We start from the raw sequence: 24,754 nt of genomic DNA, 5'->3' as shown, positions 1-24,754 counted from the left end.
TATATAATCAAAATTTTCATTAATATATGATTATCATCATAATGGTCACACTCACAACCAAGCTCCCATAATCATGTAGCACGAATGTAATTCGGTATGAACTTAGAATTGAGACCTAAATCACCCACAACACTTCAACTGTTAAAGCAATAATCTAGTGTAAATACTACTAAAAACACTAATAGAAAGAATAAATACAGAAAACAAGCAGCGGGCATCGCCTAATTTGTGATTTATGCAAGTACAAAAATACATCGAACTGCCTATTTTTTAAATTCAAATACCCACCCAATTGGATACTTTCCAAACATGCCTCTACATTGCCTTGGGATAAGATGGATGAATTTGTATCTCACTTCTTTATTTACTCTTAAGACACAATAATATCAATAGAAAAGAGCTGGTCCCTGGAGTACGGCGAGCTGCCTGAGACCTCTGCAGATCTTGAAACATCAGATCCACATTTGTTCTTGTGCTGCTCATCTATAACTATTTGTGTGCTCCGACACTCCACGCTACAAAATGCCTTATCTCCTCTACAGATAAAATAACATAAATTGTTAGTTTTAGAAGTAAAACATGGGAAAAGAAGTATCGTTGTTTAAGTGAAAGTCAATATGAACACACTTTCCATAAAAAGAAGACGTGACTCTGCACAAAATTGAATGGAGAAACATTGATTTATTTAGCCAACCCCAAAATCCAAAGATTAAATTGATATTAGATGGTTTCTTCAAACATTTGATTTGTATAAATTTTATACTAATTAAGAACATTAGAAATAGACAAGTAGGAAATGTACCTATACATGTATATATCTCTCCCATGTAGCAATTTTCCACACTTGTAACATGAACTTAGAAAATCGGATATTGGAAAATTCCGATTCGCTTTGATGAATCTTGCAGATGATTCACCTAAGTTGCTCAATTTCTTATTAAAATCTCTTCTATCACAACCAGCATTCCCATCAAAATACACTCTAGTGAAGGACTTGTTTGGTCCATGAGAAGTCACACTAGTACAACTCTCCCAACAACCCAAACCTCCTCCACAATTAGCAGAATCTCCTTTACATTTAGTAGAAATTTTAGCAGATCTAGTCACATTTAATCCACCCATCACCGGGATATCGCTACCAAAGTTTTCAAGTGCAGCGACGAAGCCCAATCCAATTCCCCCGATATCCCAATTCTTCAAACATCTCGGCGATAAGATCCTCAACTCTAATGGGCTTTTCGGGCTAGTGGTTTCATCTGGAGGCCCAACTCGACTGCCGGAAATTATCGAGTCCGGCAGCTTGCCGACAACATGTCCGGTTTTGTTGTCCAACATGACTGATTTTGATCTAAAAACTGAAGAAAAATAGAAATGTGAGTGAGTTTTCCAATCTCTTGAATTTATTAAGGATTCGATTATTCTGTTAGCCCACAGATTGATTTTGGTGGAATCAGAGGCGTTTTTTTAAATATAAACGAAAACTACCAAAAATGTAAAACAAAAATAGTTAAAAACGGAGTCCAAGACGATTTCTATAAAACGTCATCTATCAGTCAAAAAATTAGATTCTGACGTCCAACTAAAAATGATTGAGACTTTTACTCGGAATCTGACGAACGCTCACCTGTATCTGACGCACAAAAAAGATTCCGGGCAACTTAAGACGTAACAACGAGTGACGCGTGGCGGTAAGTAGTAGTGCGATTTGATTGGCGTGGGACCATATAATAATATCTGAAAGCGCTGCGGTCGAAGGTATCTGACTAGTCGTGGGTTGTGAATGACTGAATGACTTTATTACCCTTCACATTTATAATTTCTCACAAACAAAGATGTATCATTGACTTTAAATGACGATAATACCCCTTACATGATTATTAAAGATGACTTGGAATCCAATAACTTTTATGGGTGAACATGGTGGTGTTACCTATGCCCAAAATGCTCATCTCATCAACCCAATTGAGATTAGGGTTTAATAAAAGAAAAATACTTTTCTTATTACATTAGAAAGATTTTATGAAAAAACTTGGATCGAAAAAAAAAAATGTTTAAAAGAATTTTTTTTTCTCTTAGATTTCATCCAAAATTTTGAAAATGAGACGACTACTGAATTTTCTTGGAACTCTTTAATTTAAATTTAAAATTATCGATGAAAAAGAAATTTTTAAAACATCATATCATCTCTTTAAATGCCACACGATGAACTCCAAGGACCCTTTGTAAGGGTGGAATCCTTACTATCTTAGTAAGACTACTTGGACTGTTAATAATATCCAAGATAGTAATACATGTTTAGATGAATGTTTTTCAAATGAAAAATTTCTCTTATCTATAATCATAATTAGAAATTAAATAAAAGATTAATTTCAAATTTAATTGGATAATTTTTTAATCAAAATTTTTTTATATTAAAATATTGAATTCTAATCATTTTATTTAATTAAAAAATCTGAGAACAAACTTAATTGGTAAAGTCTTTGGGTGATGATACAAATACCTCCTAATTTAAATTTTTTTTATAAATGATTAAACTCTCATTAAAAATAGATTTATCAATAAATAAAAAAAATAAAGATCAAATTCGTGAGTTCAATACCCATATGGATTGGACAAAGCTCAGATACGGGCCCATGTTTTGTTGCCTACATGAATTACATGATTAGGGTTCAATCAAACCTGGCCCGAATCGAATCCACTTGTTGATGGTCCCCAATTTTGTGTGCATGAAAGCACTCAATGTCAATGCAGTGAATTGAATCTGGACATATAAATTGGTGGGTCCCACATAATTGATCGATGCTATGTAAATTCGTACAGTTTGGATCAAAATGGAAGAAGTGTGTCTTTCTGTAATTAGATTAAGGGTATTTTTGTCATATAAATTAAGATATCCAATGGATCCCCTAAACCGGAATATCAGAGCGCCCACAGGTACACGAATACTTCATACTGAAGATGAAGGTACACGTGTCAAATTATGACTAATTGTGTATTTTCTAGTTTATGACGATTGCGTCACAAGACGTCAAAGACCTTTCTATTTAATATAATAATATAAAATTAATTTTTGAGGCTCGAACGAGAACCAGTTGACACGCCATCGTTTTCGTCTCGATCGTTCTCGTCTTTTTGTGGTTTCTTTTTAGGGAGCAACGTTTCCTTTCATCTGATGTGATGCGGACGGCACCGTTAGATTGTCTTCACAATTTTTCTTACGCATCCCGAGGATTATTATTATTTTCAAGTTGCTTAAATTTAAGATAGATTTATTTACTCGGCAGACGCAGAGACCTAACTTTGAAGTTTTAGAAGGCTGTGTGGTGTTTGATTGCTAATTTGATAATTCATGTGGATACAACTGCACTTAGTAAGATTTCAAATCTTACTAAGTATGTCATACTAGTCTGTTTTTTTTATAAAGTAAGGCTTGTTGAGTGACAAACTTGATAGTGAGAGAATTTTTTTAAGAAAAATTACTTAATGTAATTGCTGACGAATTTTTATTTATTTATTTAATCATTGACTTTTGAAGGTTAGCTAAATAATTCATTTAGTAATTTTTTTTAATCAGAAGTTGAACCTCACTCTAGACATTTCTTACATTTGAAAAATCAAAATTGTCCTAATCATTTAGGGTCCCGTTCCCCACCCTAAGCTTTACCCTACAATTTAACAAACGCGTTTTGTCCTACATGGGTTAGAAGTTTTGAAATGGGCTGATTTTTGGTGAGGAGGATCTCTAGAGATCCTCCTCACCAAAAATCAGCCCATTTCAAAACTTCTAACCCCATCAAAAATGATTTACAAAAAATGGACGGTCCACGATTTTTCAACTTGTAAACATGGGACTAAAATCAGCTCATTCCAAAACTTCTAACCCATGTAGGACAAAACACGTTTGTTAAAATGTAGGGTAAAATTAAACTTAGGGTGCTGAACATTTTCCAATCATTTAAGTTCATCATTTCTGTCAAATAAAAATTTGAATTTTCAGCATATCGATTTTTGAAGATTTCATTCCGATGAAAGAAATTTAAGAAATAAGAAGAAGTTATTTTAAAGTATTTTGAAGATGTATGTAAAAAATTAGAGTTTTTCAATTCTTTTACTTTATTTTTAGGTGAAAATCTCTTTGAATGGTTAAGGCAATTTTGACATTTCAAACGAGAAAAATGTCAAGAGTGGAGTTCAAAGTGATTAGAAAAGAGAGATTTACTAAATGGACTATTTAACTCACCTCTAAAAGTCAAGTACTAACAAAAAAAAAAGTTAGCGCCATGACCCATTAAGTTATTTTCCTATTTTTTAAAATAAAATTACAATAGATAAGTCTACTCGATAAATCTCTCTAAATTTAATAAAAACTTCTATTGTCACACCAATTTTTTTTACAAAATGTTTTCATTATTTTAATTAGAAAATAAAGAATTAGAAATTTTGGTTATACCAATGCTAAATTTGCTATATTAATAATGACATTATTTTTTACTAGACATAAATCTGATTTATCTTTACTATTATAATGAGAGGGGTTTTGTTAACTATGTTAAGATGTGTCAAATACACCTCTAAACTTTATTTTCCTATAAAAAATGCCCTCAAATAAGTTTCTATAAAAAATACTCTCAAATGCTTATTTCCATGGTGTACTTAATACATCTTAACGTGTCCTAATGAGAAAAGCGGAAGGAAGTGGTTGAACCCCAAAATTTGAGTGGCACTTACTTTTATATTTAAATTTAGAGTTTTGTTAATGTGTGTCTTGAGGGTGCATGTTAAGATGCATTAAATACACTTTGGAAATAAGAATTTGAAAGAATTTTTACTATTTTTTAGGCCATTTTATATTGTAAATTTTTTTTGAGTCTGAACGGTTCCTATTTTATCAGAACGGGACACCATATTGGATCTTGAGTATTTTTTTTTTTTTTTTGAGGCATATGCCCTTACGATACATATTAACAAGACCTTTAAATTTAACATAATCAGGATCATTTCGGTAAAAATAAAATAAAAAAATTGCTACATATGACGCTATAATCATGTTGCTTAACTTTTGAAATTATCATAATATACTTCTTTTAGAACTGGGATTTGCTGTTTCGAAAGTTATGTGCTATGATGAACCAATGGCACGACAACACCATGTGTGTTAAATGAGCAGAAGTGATTGGTCATGGAGAGAAAATTCTGAAGCAGTTTAAGTGCTTAATTTTTAGAAACTTTTCAATAAGCATAGCCGGTCGTGCCATTGGTTTCACCAACTCAGCACAAAACTTTCAAAATAGCAGATCTGAATCTATTAATTTTTTACAATAAGTGGGTGTTAATGCTAGGCCGCTCTGATTTCTAATATTATTCCTCTCCAAAAGGTATCCCTCAAAGATTTTCTCTTTGGATCAATTTATTAATTTTTTACAGACCCTAATAAGTAAAATTTTCATTTGGTAGAAATCACCCAAAGTTTTCATTGCGACTATATTCAATGAAACTTTTCTTTTGTTTTTGTTTTTATTTTAATACAATGGTATTCTAAAAGACACCGGGCCTTACTATCGAATCTGGGCTTGTGCCCAGTCCATACACCATTGGGTCTTATCCGACAGACTAGACTAATCCATTGGGCATTGGTACCAATGCCCTTTACTGAACCATATTGAATGAAGTTTGTTACACACCAAACCTTACTTTATCAAGTTTGTTACCCGCTAATTTCTTAATTAACATACCTTAGATGGGATACTGACTACCTTATCAACTTTTAGCATCCAAAAACATGATCCGATGCCATGAGATTATAAAGGACAAAATTTTAAGAGTCTTGAATATTTTAAAAAAAAATTCACTGTTGAATTTTAGTTAATTTTAAATTTGGGAGTTTGGTAGCAATCCAATTTTAAAATCGTTGATCCATCTCAAAAGGGTTTTTATTTATTTTTTATTTTTGAATTTTTTTATTTTTCATTTTTAAAAAGAGTTTTTCCATGAAATCGACAAAGTTGTGATGTTGGATTGCCAATTTGATAATCCATGTGGATCCCAATCTTAGTGACCAGAGCATGGAGAGGGTGCATATATGATTGTTCAAAAATATCTTAGTGTAGAACGCTCTGAGAGCATAATATAAATAATATACTCAAATATCAATTTTATTTTTGTATGTTGAACGGTTGTGAAGTGCAGGAGCAAGAATGAGTGAGCGTCAAGTTCAAAAATATCTTAGGGCGTTGAGTGTATTTCGAGAGCATTATATAAATAATATACTCAAATATCAATTTTATTTTTATATGCATTGTACTTGTTCCATCACCACTTACTCTTTGTTGCAAAAAATAATTTAGAAATAATAAATTTTAAGAAAATAAATATATTTTATTCAATAAATTTTGTATTGAAAAATACAATTGAGTCCACTTTTGTCCATTGCTATTATATTTTCACTCGTACATTTTCACGGACTATTTTATTTATTTATTTTTCATTCTTTTTAGTTAACTCAATTAGTATCATCAGTGTTATCATGCTATAGCTATTCCCCACCCTAGTTATTTATAACCGCACACTAATAATTAATATTATTATTTATTAGTAATTCAGTAATGAATATATGTTTTGATAATTGAAGTTTCTTTTACTTGGAAGGTTTTAGATTGAGTCTTTAATTATTGTAATATTTTAAAATTTTCCATTGTTTCACCATTTTCGGCTTCTAATTGCAAGATTCACCAATATTTGTGATATTTATTTTTGAGGCAATAAATGATTCTTTGCTTGGGGATATACAACAAGTATAGAAAAGTGAGTCAGATTATCAGGAATCTAATAATTATGTAAAAGAAAAAAAAAACACTTAATATAATGAGAATAATGAGAATTTTTATGAAGAGTTGGTTTTCAACATTTAGGGAACAGGATTTCAACATCTTGGGATAGAGATGTACATTTTACCCGGAATCCAAAACTCGAACCAAATCAGTTCAGGTTAAGACCGATCTGAAATCGATAAATATTTACCCCTCCAAAACTGAACTGAATCCGTTCTAAGGACCGAAATCCGAACCAAAAACCAATTAATGATAATAGGTTTATTTTTATTAGTTTTAGTACAAATTAGCACTTGGCGAGTTGGTAAGACGTGGTGACTTTGCCATATTTCTTTCAAATCTTCAAAAAATTGGGTTTAGTTTTATTTGTGCATTTGTCTTCATGTTATTATTATTTATTTTTTTTTTTATAGGAGGCTCATTTTGTTTAAAAATATTTCAATTCAAATCTTAAAAAAAAAAAAAGATTTAACTTTATTTGCAATTTTTGTCTTCATGTTATTTTTCTTCTAAAATAGATATTTCTTAATAGGAGGGCTAATGGGAGAGTCGGGCCATCTAATGAGAGAGGTGGGCATCAATTTTTCTATTACAAGAGATATTTGCCGATAGGAGTGTTGTGCCATCAATTTGTTTACTACATTATAACATGCCATAGAGGATAATAAATCGACCCAGACAATAGAACTTAGAAGTCACCAGCAAGGTTGTTGGGCAAAGTTGAGTTCTATTGTCGGGTTCCATTCATTATCATCTCAGTCCACATGCCACAGATAAGAAAGGAGCCCACGAGAAGAATTTATCGAAGAAATTTGAGATTTTTGTTGAAACTCATCTTGACCGACTTTGAAACAAAGAGTAGAATCTATATGACTTAAATATATATGAGAACATTACAATGAAACTTATAATACAATACAAAATGCGTTGTAAATCAACTATGAATGAGACTCCAATAAAAATTCATTCTAAATAAAATGGTCATAAACTTTGAAAATTTGATTTTGTATAAATAATGCCGTTAAAAAATAAATTTTTACCAAACTACCTTTGGATTCCAATTTCCAAAGCGTATCTATCGCACCTTAAATATAATAGTCGTGATTTTCTAACCCCCCTACCTCGAAAATGTATCTCGAGGAAAAATCTATGATTCTGTGGAGTCACATGGGGAGAGTATGGCATGTGGGGGAGAATAAGAAAATCATTATTCTTAATTTAAAATTAAGATTTGTGATTTTCTAACTCCCCTCAAACTCTCTTGGCGTCATTGTGAATAGAAGTATAGATTTCTTCCTCAGGTTACACAACTGTACATATTATCATCCTGATCACTCTCATCTTTTAGTTTTCTTCATTGGCTTCTTTCGAGTGAGCAACAACTCTTTTATTTGATATGGACAACACCTTAGATTGTCTTGACAATTCCCTCCGTTATGCATCCGAGGATTGTTATCAACTTCATGTTGCTTAAGTTTATGAGTAAATCTAACCTAATTAGTAAGATTTCAAATAAAATTTAATTTGGTAGTTCTAATTAAAAAATATAAAAAGCTAGAAATTTAAGTGAGTATTTTTAGCATAAAATTTCATAGGTTCATGGTAATGGTAAAAAAAAATTCATTTTTTAATACTCAAAATAGGGTTATTTGCTACAGTAACTTATGTTTTTTAACAGAAATACCCTCACCTATATTTCTCTAATAAACCTTTGAAAAATAATCTTCTAAATTGTAACTTCCTCCATTCCGACATTTATTCCATATATATATATATACACATACGTGGCTAGTCATACGGAAGGACGATAGCACTATGAAGAATCAATCTTACGATTCTAGCCACGGAACAAGCAAGATAAGGGGCACCTAGAGAATGTTATCAATTCAAATGTCTGGATGGGAATGTGGTAAATTGAAGTTGGACTATACCTAGGGAGAAGAGGTGAAAGTGCCTGTTTTAAAGATGGAGCTATCATCTTTCAATTCCTACGGTACATTTGGACGGATCACCAATTGAGTACTATTCATTTGAAAGGGTTAGCCAGCGTAGTATCTATTCATCATATTTCTCTACCAAAAAGTCATTAGAGTTCACTAAAGAGGCTCTAAATTAGAGGAATAATGGTGAACCTTTTAGATCTACTCACTCTAGTGTTCGGTCCAAGATCTATTGAAGATTTCCATCAAGATTATCAATTTCTCCACTATTTCTTTCATTTTTTAAAAATCATTTATGTATTCTTATAATCTTGATACATATTCTTATAATCTTGATACATTACTCATCCATAATTATATAAATGAAAAATGGTAGCAAAAATAAGATTAATTTCCTGAAAATTTCACGATTTTCTTCACAAAATTTACTTAGTGATAGCGTCGAGGCTCAATGATACCTATGGTAGAACCTCAATCAAATTTTCTAATTAAAGTTGTTGTAAATGAAAAATGTCCACATCATCAAACCTCGACAATAAGTATACCGTGGAGGCTTGGTGCTAGCTATAATAATTATATAAATTGATTGCAAACATCTCGATTTACAAAATTTTAAACACTATGCGATGTAGAGCACAGTTCATTTCCTACATAGACCAATGGAAAATCAATTTAAAACCCTTCATCTGAAATCTCAACCAGTCAAGCTACTTTAATACTCAAAAAAAAAATTGTACTCATACCACTAGATGTATTTTTATTAACTTAGTGGATGTGTGCGAGAACCATAGATGTTTTCATCGAGATACGAATGAGATCTAGATGGAAGCATCCATTCTTCTATATATATATATATATATATGCACACACACACACATATTATTTTTTTGTAAAATAATAATTGATTAGATTTTTTAATTGAATTGGTTGAACTTAAATTAGTATTAATGATTGAGCACCAATAATCGCACTCTGTATGGGAACACAGAATTTTGACCTATTTGTTATTGAAATCAAATCATTTGAAGGAAGGGAGACTCGGTCTCTACAAAAACTAAAATTACTAAAAATCCAAACTCGCTCAGAAATTTTCTCGATTGCTAACAGCTAAGAAATTTTGTTTCCACCAACCAATAAGCTTTGCTTTTATCACATAATTCTTTAACAGCAAATTCGCGGGAAGTTTTGTTGACGAATGGTTTCAACGCAATCCTCCATCAGGATTGTGTGCCATTTTTTACGGCAGTCTTCTATCTTAATTTCTTTTAAAATTCTTATTATTATATAATTTCTTAATTAAACAAATATCCAACAACCCTGATTTCCAATTATTACCTCCCAATTAGTTGCCACACTCCCTAATTAAAGATTAAAACACACTCTTTAAATATTACTAAATAACATTATAGCACTCATTTCAAATAATTTTAATAATTTATTTTATGATTAAAAAAAAATTCATATAAAATCCTAAACTCAAAATAAAAGAATATAAATAAAAAATGATCTGATGCTAACGACAAAAGTTTTATGAACTTTGAAAAAGAATTTTCAGTCCTGAATTGGGTCGATCAAGTTCAAAACAAATCATTTCTTGAATTTTATTTTATTTTTATCATTTTAATATGAGTTTTTCGATGAAACTTAGAGGAATGTGATGTGGTTATCCATTTGAGTAAACCACACTTAATATCTTAAAATCTTACTAGATAAGTGTTTCACTATTTCAATTGAATTGGATTTATATTTAATTAAGAATGAATATAAGGATTGTAAAAGAAATTAAGATGGAGGACTCCAGCAAAAAAATTAAAAATCTCACGCAATCCTCCAATATTGTTGTTCGCCAACAATATATGAGTCAACAAAATCGAAGAAAACGGGATTATTAAACAAGTGTTGGGATCCGTGTATTTATGAAATTCAACAGTAGGGATAAAGATGTATCTTGAGAATACGTTACGTAATAATAGGGATTGCAGCTAATTTATTTAGCCTATTAAATTTCTACGTGGCTTCTGTAGTTCTAAATTTTTTGGATCCATTAAAAAGATTAATTCAAACTTATCCAAAATATTAATTCCAATTAAAATTAATTCGCATTTATCCAAAACTAGTAATTAAATTGCACGTGCCTTCACGTTGTCAGGAGTACAGAAAAGAAACACTAAAAAGATGATCAAATACGATTCTCATATAAATAAAAAAAACAAAAAAGGAGAGACGTGTATTTTTTGAACTAATTTTTTATTTAAAAATTAATTAAAAATATTATTTTATTTTATTTTAAAAACCGTAAAATACGATAGAGGATAGAGATTTCATTAAAGATTATTAATTTGAACTTATCCAAACTATTATCTTAGCCAAAATTTAGTTTTCAAATATTTATCTATAAATATGAGTCCTTTACTTGAAATATAGGGAGGAGTGTTTGTGTGGGTAGCAAAGAAAGATGGGCTTAGTTTTCTTTGCTATAGGTTTGATTCTTTCATCTTATTATTGTAATTTTGCTTCGGCAATTGAGGTTTCTTATGATGGGAGGGCCATCAAAATTGATGGGGAGCGTCGAGTTTTAATGTCGGGCTCCATCCATTATCCCCGAAGTACAAGTGAGGTAAAAAATCTAAATCTAGTTAATATATATATATATATTTTTTGTTTCAAAGCAAATGTTTGATTCATTATTGTACTTTGGTTCCAGATGTGGCCAGATTTGATACAGAAAGCAAAGGAAGGTGGACTTGATACAATTGAGACTTACGTCTTTTGGAATGCCCACGAACCTGTGCGGCGTCAGGTATATTTTTCATTGATGTGTTAGAACTATAAATATTTTTCATCGAGAGAGAGAGAGAGATGAGTGAGATCTCAATGAAAGCATTTATAGTTCTATGCACACCAATGTCCCTCACAATGTTACTTGAGCATTATTCATTTTTTAATCTCTTAACAAAGTCTTATTTTATTTGATTATATTATATTAATAAATTGTAGATAGATTTTAATACTCTTGATTTCTTTGTTCAGTATGATTTTACTGGCAACCTAGACCTTATTAGGTTTATCAAGACAATCCAAGATGCTGGATTATATGTTGTTCTTCGCATTGGACCTTATGTTTGTGCTGAATGGAATTATGGGTAATTTTGTTTTTATACAATTAATTTATAACTATATATTTATATCATCGATTACTTTGCTAATTTATTATTTTATTTTCTTTCTATTTCTATTAGGGGATTTCCAGTGTGGTTACACAATATGCCAGGTGTTGAAATCAGGACAGATAATGACGTTTTTAAGGTTATTATTGTTATACAATTTTTATTTTTTATTATTTTTGAATGTTTTTTATAGTTCAAATTCCTGACTATTTTCATTTAATTACTTAGAATGAGATGCAAATTTTCACAACCTTGATAGTCGACATGGCGAAAAAGGAGAAGCTCTTTGCCTCACAAGGTGGTCCTATTATCATTGCTCAGGTATGTTAAACTTTCCATAATATTTATTATGGAAATAGTTTATTATTATTATTAATTTTTTAAAATATTTAGTTATTTATATTTTTTATTTATTTGTTGATACATAATAGATTGAGAATGAATATGGTAACGTTATGTCTCCTTATGGAGATCTTGGGAAATCGTACATTGATTGGTGTGCTACAATGGCGGAATCACTTGACATTGGTGTCCCATGGATTATGTGCCAACAAGAAGATGCACCTCAACCAATGGTAATTATTTATTTTAATTATTTTAGTCTAAATAATCACTAATTACCATTTCTTTGCATATTTTCGTAGTTAATTTTTTTTATTTTTAAACAGATCAATACCTGCAATGGATGGTACTGTGATGCTTTTGTACCTAACAATCCAAATAGTCCTAAAATGTGGACTGAGAATTGGACTGGCTGGTGAGTTTATTATTATTATTTTGATTTATTTTATTACCATAAATAATTGGTATTTTAAAATGGGTTTATTTTTTATTTTTTCAGGTTTAAGAATTGGGGTGGCAAAGATCCATATAGAACTGCTGAAGATCTTGCATATGCTGTTGCTCGTTTCTTTCAGTTTGGAGGGACTTTCCAGAATTATTACATGGTTAATAATCAATAAAAATTTTACATGTTTTTTTATTTAATAAATTTTTATAATTATGATTTATTGATAATTTGCTATTCTTTTCAGTACCATGGTGGGACCAACTTCGGTCGATCATCGGGCGGTCCATATATCTCTACATCTTATGACTATGATGCACCTCTTGATGAATATGGTAATCAACCTTTTAATTAAAAAAAAAAAAAAGAATATTACTAATTATATAAAATGTATATTTTATTTTTTAAATTTTGCAAATTATATATTCTTAGCTCATAAAATAATTTTATAGGTAACTTGAATCAACCAAAATGGGGACATCTCAAGCAACTTCATCTCCTCCTTAAATCAATGGAGAAATCGCTCACCTATGGCGATATTTCAACCACTGATTTTAATAATTCAGTAGTTGTGAGTATCGATTATATTGATTTTTTGAATCATATATATTTGATGTACAAAATTCAAACATATAATTGTTTTAATTATTATCTCTAGGCGACGATGTACTCGGCAAATGGAACTTCTAGCTGTTTTATCGGTAATGCTAACGAGACTACCGATTTCACCATCTCATTCCAAGGCAACCAATATACTGTTCCTGCTTGGTCTGTTAGCATTCTTCCCGACTGCAAGAAGGAAGCCTACAATACTGCCAAAGTAAAGATCTTTCACATTGTTTTGGTTTTGTTTTATGCTTTTCTTATACTTTAAGATTTTGAATTTGAATTTGATATGAAACTCACATTTTTGTTTTTTGGTTGACAAATTCATTTAATTTTGTTTTTTTCTTGTCAGGTTAACACTCAGACTTCTGTGATGGTAAAGAAGCCAAGTAGAGCTGAAGATGAACCATCTGCATTAAATTGGGTATGGAGGCCTGAGTATGTTAAGGACACTGAAATTCATGGTAATGGTCCGATTTCTGCTGAACAAATTCTTGAACAAAAGGCGGCAAGTAACGACACCACCGATTACTTGTGGTACATGACTAGGTAATAATATTCTTTAATTTTTTGTTTCTTAAATCAACAATTCCTTCATTACTTGTTTTTCCAATTTTTTTTTACACTAATTTTATGTTGTTTTTATAGTGTCAATCTTGACGAGAATGATCCTATTTGGGGTGAGAACATGACTCTACGAGTGAATACTAGCGGTCATGTACTCCATGCCTTTGTTAATGGCCAACATATAGGTAATTTGTGAAATATTTTTAGAACTAATATTAAGCTTCACTTATTCTTATCTTACTCATCCCCACTTTGATTGAATTGTAGGATCCCAATGGGCCACAGATGGAGTCTATCATTTTGTATTTGAGCAAAATGTTCAATTGAAACTAGGAAGCAATCAAATAACTTTGCTCAGCGTCACCGTCGGACTCGCAGTATACATTAATTAATTAAATTTTTTTTTTAACTTCCCTAACCATTTTTCACTTAAATTTAAAAGATTAACCATTTTTTTCTTCTGTTCTTTGTTTGGGCAGAACTATGGTTCATATTTTGATTTGGTCGAAGCTGGTTTAGCTTCTGTTCAATTGGTTGCAAAGAAGGGGGATGAGTATATTATTAAGGACTTCTCATCGTACAAATGGACATATAAGGTTGGTTTGCATGGCGAGGAGAAGCACCTTTACGACGTTGAATCACCTCATGCTGCTAAATGGTATGAAGAGAACCTTCCCACTAAGAGGATGATGGTTTGGTACAAGGTATATCTCTAATCTCCTAATGTGCAACTAATACTTTAATTCGATTTCCTAAACATCATTTTTTTCATTTTTTTTGTGTGCTTACAGACGACATTCAAGGCTCCTTTGGGCCGAGAAGCCGTTGTGGTGGACTTGTTGGGTTTGGGTAAAGGGGAAGCTTGGGTGAATGGGAAGAGCATTGGGCGATATTGGCCATCCTTCATTGCTAATGAGGATGGTTGTAATGCAACATGTGATTATCGGGGTCCATACACCAATAACAAATGTGTTTACAATTGTGGTCAGCCCTCTCAAAGATGGTATGATAAAAAAAAATTCAATTATGCTTTGATTTAGTTGTTTTGTTTATGCTATAAAACATGATCTATGTAAAATAACAATTTACTAATTAAGACTGGTATTGGTGGGATTATTATTAGGTACCATGTGCCACGCTCTTTTCTTCGTGATGACATGAACACATTGATTTTGTTCGAGGAGATTGGTGGAAACCCTTCACTAGTGAACTTCCAGACCATTTCAGTTGGTTCAGCATGCGGCTTTGCTTATGAGGGTAACACCTTGGAGTTGTCATGTGAGGGTTCAACCATTTCAGATGTTAAATTCGCTAGCTTTGGAGACCCTCAAGGCTCATGTGGAACTTTTGTGAAAGGCGGATCTTTTGTGAAAGGAAGTTGTGAGTCTGCCGATAGTTTATCGATCATCCAACAAGTAATTTCTCTTCTTAATTGAGTCTTCAATTCTTTTGTCCTTAATGAATTGTAGTAGGATTAGAGTGGAACACTATTGACATATTTATTTACAATTTTGCAGGCTTGTATTGGTAATGAGAGTTGTTCGATCGATGTCTCAGAGAAAACTCTTGGATCGACCAATTGCAGCAATATCACTAGGAGGCTAGCAGTGGAGGTTACTTGTTAGGAAGCTTGTTTGCTTAAAAAAAATAATAATAAAATAAAGTAGGCATTTATTTTGGTAGAGTTACCATTTCTAGAAGTTTATCTTAATTAGGAAAATGATATGGGAAGAGAAACAATATTCATGAATTTAACCATTTGTCAACTATAATATAGATTTGGTTTGAATAGAAATTTTCTTTTTCATTTAATTCTCTCTATATGTATGTGTGTTTGTTTTTCTTTCTATTAGAGGGTTCCCTACATTTATCTTCTATGAATCCAATTGAGGACAGAATCGGGTTTACAAGGGTTTCAACGTCAATCCAATGGATTGTAATTTTTAGTATTGGGATGGGACTGAACCCCATAGAGTATACCTTCCTTGTGAAATGATCCATCAGTTTTACTCAAATCTATTAAGAACGTTATCCCGGTGTGTAAGTGTTTGTGGTATATAATGAGTCGTGATAAATGCACGCGGTCCTTGCTGACATGGTAAGGACACAGAGCCATAGATAATTTTCATTGGGTTACACAGGAAAAAACACGTCAACTGCATACCCAATTAGGTGCATTCATCATTATTCATATCGAAATAGATCATCATATCCAAACTGTGTTTTGAATCACATCTTTTTTGAATGTTGAAAATGGATGACTACCGAACTCTCAAAATTTAAAATTAAAATTCAACAATGAAAAATAACTTTGTCTAAAATGATTTTTTCAAAGTTCTTAGAATTATATATGCAATTGTGTATCCCGAGAAAAAGAATTATAGTTCCAATACATGCCACATCAGAGGGTGTCAAAAAATCATTGTTCTTCAAAATATATTAACTTATTTTTGTAGTGGTTAAACAGACCCAAAGGCAAGTAAATCATCCAAACTAGTTAACAAAAATTTTATGTTGGTAAAATTTGTGATTTTTTAAAAGGGTAAGTTTTTTGAAAGAGAGTTTTCACTATTTCCCACGAAATTTCATATGCGAACAGTGCAAAATGTCTTAGTAATAAGGCTTTTATTATTATTATTGGGAACCGAGTTATTTGAGCGTCTTAGAGCACCCAACCACAGAGTACAAACGCGTCATTTTTCCATCAATTTGGACCACCACCAACAACCAACAAGAACTAATAAAGTCTTGAAAATTGCTGGAATGACAAAAAGATTTTACTGTGATTCCAGAGTCTGACGTGGGATGTGTGCATGTGTTTCCTCGCGATATGAGTAAAAATCATCTATGGTTATGTATGCATATCCACGTCAGAATTGTGAGAATCAAAGTAAATCCCGAGTCACCCCAGCTTCTAAAGTCTTTGATGCATAGACGACGCACAAGTCGGAGTCCTCGTCAAAAACCAATAAATTTTTTGACGCACAGACCACGCAAAGGTTTTGTTTTTGGTCAAAATAAGTAATGCAACGAGTCAACTTCCTTAATAGTACGATTTTCTTGACGCACGGAGGCCACACAATGATATTTTACTTTAACTACTCCTCTTTTTTTTCAATATTTTTAATACCCTACATTTTTAACTAATTAAAAGAAAGTCCAATCATGGTGATTTTCTTGAACAGTACACTTTAGAGAAACGTTTGTTTACAAAGATTTCAAACCTTACTGACTGAGGGTTGTTAGTTAAAATGGCGTACCAAATTACTAGTGATATTTACGATAAAGTGATCAACTTTTGACAAATTTACGATTCCTGCTCATTGTTCATTTTAATTACTAAAACGTGAATCATAACAAATTTCACAGGTTTAAAGTGACTATAAAACTGTTGAAAAGATTTTAACAAAAACGTGATCATTCATGTTTTGATAATTAAAATGAACAATTAACCAGAATCGTATATAATTCATTTTCAATTCAAAATGGTAATTGACCCAAATTAATAATCCACCGACACAACTTTATGATTTCATGGAAAAATTCATTGTCATTTCTGAACATCACATTTTTTGAAAAACACTTTCATTACTAATTTAATAAGATTTCAAATCTTACCAGGGGTTGCTTAACTCAAATAGATTACTAAATTCGAAAGAATAATGATTTTTCGATTCCCCCCTCTGACATACACCCACATAGGCCACATGACATGATTTGAGCTAGAATCATAGATTCTTTTCCTTGGGATTTACAACTGCACATATTTATGGAGATGTGCAATTGTGTATCCCAAGGAAAAAAAATCTATGGTTCTAGCCCATGCCACATCATGGGGTGTGTCAAAGGGGCATCAGAAAATCACGATTCAATTGGCAATCAACACCCCAACCTTCTAATTTTATGGAAAAACTCAGATACATAATAAATAATTCGAATGATTACTTATTTTGAATGAATATGATTTCCTAGAAAAGGTAAGATAAAAAAAATTCAAAATAAAAATTTGGATGAAAAATAATTTTCTTATCAGATTTAATGGGAAATCTCAATTGTTGCATTTATTTTAGTTAAAAAGTATTATAAGGGTTCTTAAAAGAAATTAAGATAGAGGGGCTAAAGTGAGAATATCTCATGCGATAGTTTTTGGACTTCCGGGGTGCAGAGAATTTAATATTATCTCCTTTATCTATAAATATAGTTTAGAAGTGAAAACAAAAATGGGTTTAGTTTTCTTTGCTTTGGGTTTGGTTATTCTTGGGTGTTCTTGTTATTTTTCTTCTGCAATACATGTTTCTTATGATGGGAGAGCCATCAAGATTGATGGGGAACGTCGACTTCTATTGTCTGGTTCGATTCACTATCCTCGTAGTGCTACTGAGGTAAAAATATTATTTACAGTTTTTTTTTTCTTCTTGTGATTTGATTTTTTTTTTTTTTTTTTTATTTTAAAGATTCAGATTTCAAGTTTACACATAAATATAAATTAGTTTAGACTTTGCACATATGTTCTAAGTTTTAGCTTGGACTTTGGAGATATGTTCTAAGTTTATATGTCATGAAGGACTTAACTGTGATTTATTAGTTTGAGTTTATGTTCGATATTGCCACACATACCTTATATTATAATACATCGATCATATATTAAATGGGTTTCAAAGGGTTGTGGATAACTTTCTTCTTCTTCTTCTTCTTATTATTATTTTGTACTCTCTCAGTCTGATTTCTCTATGATTGAAAAACTGTTAAAGTCTAGTTGGTGTGTTTATTTTTATTAGCATGTTATACATCGATTCATTAGTTACTGTTTGGTAATAAAAATGGGTCTAGTAGTTTAAGATTATTTTTACTTTGTTTAAAATCTGTTTGGTTGTACTTGTGACTATACCCTAATTTGACTCGTAGGGCTTAACACAAACAAATTTCAGCCATTGGTTTGATTATAATCTTGTGACTCAACATGTAAACTATAAGAGATGATCATATTATGATGCATGAGATACATTGTATCATTGTCAATGTATCTCATAATAAAATGAAGGTTGAGAATAAAATATTTAGTAATATTATTAAGATATTCTAAATTAGGAATTTTAGATAATTAATATTTCTATATTAGGTTAATTTATAATAACTTGGTTGATGTAAGCTCTATAAATACCCTAATAAGATTCATGTAATCCTCATCCAAGAATTCTCAATAAAATTCAGATTTCTATATAAGCTTGACTCGTTTTTTACTCACTATGAAAAGAAGACTTTTAAAATATGAAATAAGATTGTCTTCCAATAAACAAATTTTATTTATTGTTTCTAAAATCCCTATTTGCAAACAATTATTATTATTATTATTTGTATGATGAATATAAATAATAAAAGTTGATTTATTATATACTTTGTTTCAGATGTGGCCAGATTTGATACAAAAAGCAAAGAAAGGTGGACTTGATGCAATCGAGACATACGTCTTTTGGAATGCCCACGAGCCTGTGCGGCGTCAGGTATATTTAGATTATATTAATAAATTGTAGATTTAATACTTTTGTTTTCTCTTGATTGTGACTTCAGCAGGGGACACCTTGATGTGGTGGCGTGCGTATGTCCATAGATGCGTTTTACTCGTATCTTGTAGAAAATGCATCTATGGGCATGCGCCACCATGTCAAGATGTCCTTTGAGTGTCCCCCACTGAGGTCATTCCAGCATTAATTTTTTTTTTTTTAAACCTCGTGAGGTTTATCAAAACAATCCAAGATGCTGGATTATATGTTGTTCTTCGTATTGGACCTTATGTTTGTGCCGAATGGAATTATGGGTAATTTTCTTCTCATACATGTAATTAAGAATATATATATATATATATCATCAATTACTTTGCTAATTTATTTTCTCTTTCTATTAGGGGATTCCCTGTGTGGTTACATAACTTGCCAGGGGTTGAAATGAGGACAGATAATGACGTTTTAAGGTTATTATTATTATACAATTTTATTTATTAAATTAATGAATTAATATTTAAGTATTTTTTATTTCAAATTCCTGATTTTTATTTTAGTTTGATTATCTAGAATGAGATGCAAAATTTCACAACCTTGATAGTGGACATGGCTAAAAAGGAGAAGCTCTTTGCCTCACAAGGAGGTCCTATAATCATTGCTCAGGTATTTTATGTTTTTCTAATATTTATTATGGCAATATTTTTTAAATGATTAGTTATTAATTTTTTTTTTTTTTTTTGGGATTGATATATAACAGATTGAGAATGAATATGGTAACGTAATGCCAGCTTATGGAGATCGTGGGAAATTATACATTGATTGGTGTGCTACTATGGCAGAATCCCTCAACATCGGTGTCCCATGGATTATGTGCCAACAGGAAGATGCCCCTCAGCCAATTGTACTTATTATTATTATTTTTGTTTTAGTCTAAATAATCACTAATTACCATTTCTTTGCATATTTTCACAATTAATTATATTTATATTTACTCATAGAGGTTGTATAAATTATGTTAATATTTCTAAACAGATCAACACTTGCAATGGATTTTACTGTGATGGTTTTGAGCCTAATAATCCAAATAGTCCAAAGATGTGGACTGAGAATTGGACTGGCTTGTGAGTTTATTATTATTTTGATTTATTTTTAGTTATATTATTACCATAAATAAATTGGTATTTTAAAATGGGTTTTTTTTTTCAGGTCTAAGCAATGGGGAGGTAAAGATCCACACAGAACTGCTGAAGATCTTGCATTTGCCGTTGCTCGTTTCTTTCAGTTTGGAGGCACTTTCCAAAATTATTACATGGTTAATATTCAACAAATTATATATATATATATATTATATATATATATATATATTATATATATATATATATATAATATATATATATATATATGTTTTTTGTATTTAATAAATTTTGATAATTATGATTTATTGATAATTTGCTATTATTTTAGTACCATGGTGGGACCAATTTCGGCCGAACAGCGGGAGGTCCTTATATCACTACAAGTTATGACTTTGATGCACCTCTTGATGAATATGGTAATCAAACTGTTAATTTAAAATTTTGTTATTAATTATATAAAATGAAATAAAAAAAATATTTTATAAATTATATACTTAATTAGCCAATAATGAATCATATAGGCAACTTAAATCAGCCAAAATGGGGACATCTTAAGCAACTTCATCTCCTTCTGAAATCAATGGAGAAGGCGCTCACCTACGGCCATATTTCAACCACAGAATTTGGTAATTCAGTAACTGTGAGTATTGATAAATTATGATTTTTTTTTTTTTTTTGTATCATATATATTTGAAGTACAAAATTTTAACATATAATAATTGATTTTATTATTACCATTAGGCGACGATGTACTCTACGAATGAAACTCGTAGCTGTTTTACTGGCAATGCAAACAAGACTGAGGATTTCACCATCTCCTTCCTAGGCAACCAATATACTGTACCTGTTTGGTCTGTTAGTATTCTTCTTGATTGCAAGAATGAAGTCTACAATACTGCTAAGGTAAAGATCTTTCACATTGTAATAAGATGTTGAATTTCATATGAAACTCACTTCTTCTTCTTTTTTTGTGGAATTTTAATTTGACTAATTCATTTTATTATGTTGTTATTCTTCAAAGGTTAATACTCAGACCTCTGTGATGGTAAAGAAGCCAAGTAGAGCAGAAGACGAACTATCGGCATTAAATTGGGTATGGAAGCCTGAGTATGTTAAGGACACTGTAATTAATGGTAAGGGTCCATTTTCTGCAGAACAAATTATTGAACAAAAGGCTGTAACTAACGACACCAGCGATTACTTGTAGTACATGACAAGGTAATTATCTTGTTAAATTTTTTGTTTCTTAAATCAACAATTCCTTCATTACTTGTTTTCCATTTTATTTTTACTAATTTCATGTTGTTCTTATAGAGTGATCTTGCCAAGAATGATCCTATTTTGGGCGAGAATGTGACTCTACAAGTGAATACCAGTGGTCATGTACTCCATGCGTTTGTTAATAGCAAAACATATAGGTAATTTGTGAAATATTTTTAGAAAATAATACTGAACTTCATTTGTTCTTCTTTTATTCATTCTCATTCTCATTTTGATTTTATTGTAGGGTCTCAAATGGCACAAAATGGAGACTATAATTTTGAGCAAAATGTTCAATTGAATCTTGGAAGTAATCAAATAACTTTGCTCAGCGTCACCGTTGGACTACAGGTATACTTTCAAATTTTCAATTACATTTTTTTTTTTTTTGAATTTAAAAGATTAACTATTTTCCTTTTCTATGTTCTTTGTTTGGGCAGAATGCTGGTGCACTTTTTGATTTGGCCAAAGCTGGTTTAGCTTCTGTTTAGTTGATTGGAAAGAAGGGTATTAAGGACTTATCATCGTACAAATGGACATATAAGGTCGGTCTGCATGGCGGGGAGAAGCAACTTTACAATGTTGAATCACCTCACACGACTAGATGGTATGACGAGAACGTCCCTATTAAGAGGATGATGGTTTGGTACAAGGTATCCTATATTCTCCAAATGTGCAACTAATAATTTAAATCGATTTCCTAAACAACATTCGGTGTTTAATTACTTGAGACATTCTTAATTTCATTATGCTTTTTTGCTTATAGAGGACATTCAAGGCTCCTCTAGGCCGAGAACCTGTTGTGGTAGACTTGTTGGGTCTGGGTAAGGGGAAAGCTTGGGTGAATGGGAAGAGCATTGGTCGATATTGGCCATCCTTCCTTGCTGATGAGAATGGTTGCAATGCAACGTGTGATTATCGTGGTCCATACTATGATAACAAATGTGTTTCCAATTGTGGTCAGCCTTCTCAAAGATGGTATGATATATTTTCTTTCAATTATTTTCTGATTTCGATTTTTTTAAATATCTTTGGAAAAATCATTTACCAAGTAAGATTGATGCAAATATTATTAGGTACCATGTGCCACGCTCTTTTCTTCGTGATGACATGAACACATTGGTTTTGTTCGAGGAGATTGGTGGAAACCCTTCACTAGTGAATTTCCAGACCATTTCAGTTGGCTCGGCGTGCGGGCTTGCTTATGAGGGTAACACCTTGGAGTTTTCATGTGAGGATTCAACCATTTCAGCTGTTAAATTCGCTAGCTTTGGAGAACCACAGGGCTCATGTGGATCTATGGTGAAAGGCAGTTGTGAGTCTGCCGATAGTTTATCGGTCATCCAACAAGTAATTTCTCTTCTTAATTATTTTCAATTATTTTATCCTTAATGATTATTATCATAGGACTAGAGTGCAATACTACAAATAAATTTATTTCCAATTTTGCAGGCTTGTATTGGTAAAGCGAGTTGTTCGATCGATGTCTCAGAGAAAACTCTTGGATCGACCAATTGCAGCAATATCACTAGGAGGCTAGCAGTGGAGGTTGCCTGTTAGGAAGTTTTTTCCCCCTTTATTAAAATAAAAAATAAAATAATGTAGGCATTTATTTTGGTAGAGTTCCCATTTCAAAATTCTTATCTTAATTAATAAAATAGTATCTATGAATTTAATTATTTGTGAACTATGGCAGAGATTTGAGCTTAATGAAAGTTTTCTTTTTCATTTAATAATAAATCTCTCTCTCTCTCTCTCTTTCTCTCCATATGTATGTATGTATGTATGCTGTTGTTTCTTTTAGAGGATTCCCTATGGTTATCTTCAAAGAATTCAATTCAGGACAGAATCAAATTTACAGGGTTCCAATATTAACTTTTGTATTGGGTTTTCAGTTTTCACCAATGGATTCTAATTTGAAACCCATACTCCTTGCAATGATACGTAAGAGTACACCTTACCTTAAGATACACCATAGCATTGACATAGTGTATCTCATGTACATTATTATAATACAAACACCTCATCTCTATGACCCTCAAACAATTGCATTGTCCATTAGAGAAGCACTATGCAATTGATTATATTAAAAATTACCTCTTGATCTCATGAAGAAGCTAATGGATAGTCGCAAGTGTCAGATCATGCTTGATAATGGTCATTGCTTGTCTATGAAGACCAATATGTTACATCCTGCTCATTCTTGAGTCTATCATAATCTCTCCCGAAGCATATCTTTCCATAGGAGGTGGTTCGAGGGACAGGATCAAAAACAGAAACCGTGACACAACATCTTGAATGTTGGATTTTACAAGATTGGATGATCAAGATCTAACATTTACAATTGTACAATCTTGACACACGACTTAAAAGCAAAAAATCGGGTTTTTACTAATATACCCTTAAAATAGTATAACCACCTCCTTCTCCCTTTTAAAATAGATCTAAACCCTTGTCGTCTGAAACCTAGTTCTCTTCACTGAATCGAATCGAAGAACCGAACTGAATCGAAACTACGTATTGTTTAACCGAATTGCATCGAAGAACCCTAAAGCTTGAAGAGGTATGTGTTTTCTACAATTTCTATTGGCTTTTTATATATGTTTGGGTTTGCTACTAACTGTTCAGTCTAGGTGAAGAATATGCTAGAGCTTGGATTTTTGTTCAAGGAAAATTTTATTATTTTATTAAAGTTATGATTATGTGGATTGTATTGCAGGGAGACGCTGACAGTGTGGTTGATCAGCTATGGCAGAAAAAGTAGAGACATGATGAGTCTTTTGATTTTGTTTGTAACAAATTTGGTTTACTAGTTATCATCAAAAACTTATCAGGGGGACATCAATGGGATGAATGTTGGATGGCCTCATTATTTTGTCTCCGCTTGAATTGAACTATTTTTTTTTTTTTTTTGTAAGTTATTGATAGCTTACCATTTTCTTATAGATTCCAACTCTTTAGGTATT

At 31.6% G+C, this 24,754-nt stretch overlaps 2 protein-coding genes and 1 pseudogene across 3 annotated transcripts; 2 read left to right on the top strand and 1 right to left on the bottom strand.

The window, feature by feature from the left end:
- Nucleotides 1-195: 195 nt before the first annotated feature.
- LOC147388410 (FCS-Like Zinc finger 13-like) lies at nt 196-1,437 on the bottom strand. Its single transcript, XM_086417486.1, has 2 exons — nt 803-1,437; nt 196-536 (listed from the first exon to the last, which is right to left on the bottom strand). The coding sequence occupies exons 1-2, from the start codon at nt 1,333-1,335 to the stop codon at nt 371-373; spliced, it is 699 nt and encodes a 232-aa protein (XP_086273612.1). The 5' UTR covers nt 1,336-1,437; the 3' UTR covers nt 196-370.
- Nucleotides 1,438-11,187: 9,750 nt separating this feature from the next.
- LOC147388409 (beta-galactosidase 15-like) lies at nt 11,188-15,706 on the top strand. The gene is made up of 18 exons (XM_086417570.1): nt 11,188-11,384; nt 11,472-11,567; nt 11,798-11,910; nt 12,007-12,073; nt 12,163-12,255; nt 12,366-12,509; nt 12,603-12,691; nt 12,776-12,881; nt 12,969-13,056; nt 13,174-13,292; nt 13,380-13,541; nt 13,680-13,876; nt 13,976-14,079; nt 14,162-14,271; nt 14,374-14,598; nt 14,686-14,897; nt 15,018-15,309; nt 15,412-15,706. Exons 1-18 carry the CDS (start codon nt 11,223-11,225, stop codon nt 15,517-15,519), a joined length of 2,487 nt encoding a protein of 828 aa, XP_086273696.1. The 5' UTR covers nt 11,188-11,222; the 3' UTR covers nt 15,520-15,706.
- Nucleotides 15,707-18,114: 2,408 nt separating this feature from the next.
- LOC147388408 (beta-galactosidase 15-like) lies at nt 18,115-23,478 on the top strand (annotated as a pseudogene). Its single transcript, XR_015170583.1, has 18 exons — nt 18,115-18,276; nt 19,300-19,390; nt 19,598-19,709; nt 19,797-19,862; nt 19,950-20,055; nt 20,150-20,293; nt 20,425-20,513; nt 20,599-20,704; nt 20,857-20,944; nt 21,050-21,168; nt 21,270-21,431; nt 21,550-21,746; nt 21,845-21,940; nt 22,031-22,139; nt 22,229-22,441; nt 22,555-22,766; nt 22,865-23,138; nt 23,241-23,478. The product of XR_015170583.1 is annotated as a beta-galactosidase 15-like (transcript).
- The last annotated feature ends 1,276 nt before the right edge of the window (nt 23,479-24,754 follow it).

Source organism: Akebia trifoliata, chromosome 12, assembly GCF_017979445.1.
Source record: "Akebia trifoliata isolate Shusen 1 chromosome 12, ASM1797944v1, whole genome shotgun sequence".
Classification (NCBI taxonomy): Eukaryota; Viridiplantae; Streptophyta; class Magnoliopsida; order Ranunculales; family Lardizabalaceae; genus Akebia; species Akebia trifoliata.
Note: the sequence above shows the minus strand (reverse complement) of the source record. Positions and strands in the feature narration are given on the sequence as shown.

Bases quoted from the DNA above. Each gene is read 5' to 3' on its own strand.
- LOC147388410 (XM_086417486.1), bottom strand. From the start codon at position 1,335: ATGTTGGACAACAAAACCGGACATGTTGTCGGCAAGCTGCCGGACTCG. The intron at 537-802 runs GTACATTTCCTA...TTTTATCTGTAG, and splicing joins AGAGATATATACATGTATAG to AGGAGATAAGGCATTTTGTA.
- LOC147388409 (XM_086417570.1), top strand. From the start codon at position 11,223: ATGGGCTTAGTTTTCTTTGCTATAGGTTTGATTCTTTCATCTTATTAT. The intron at 11,911-12,006 runs GTAATTTTGTTT...TATTTCTATTAG, and splicing joins TGTGCTGAATGGAATTATGG to GGGATTTCCAGTGTGGTTAC. The intron at 12,882-12,968 runs GTTAATAATCAA...TATTCTTTTCAG, and splicing joins CTTTCCAGAATTATTACATG to TACCATGGTGGGACCAACTT.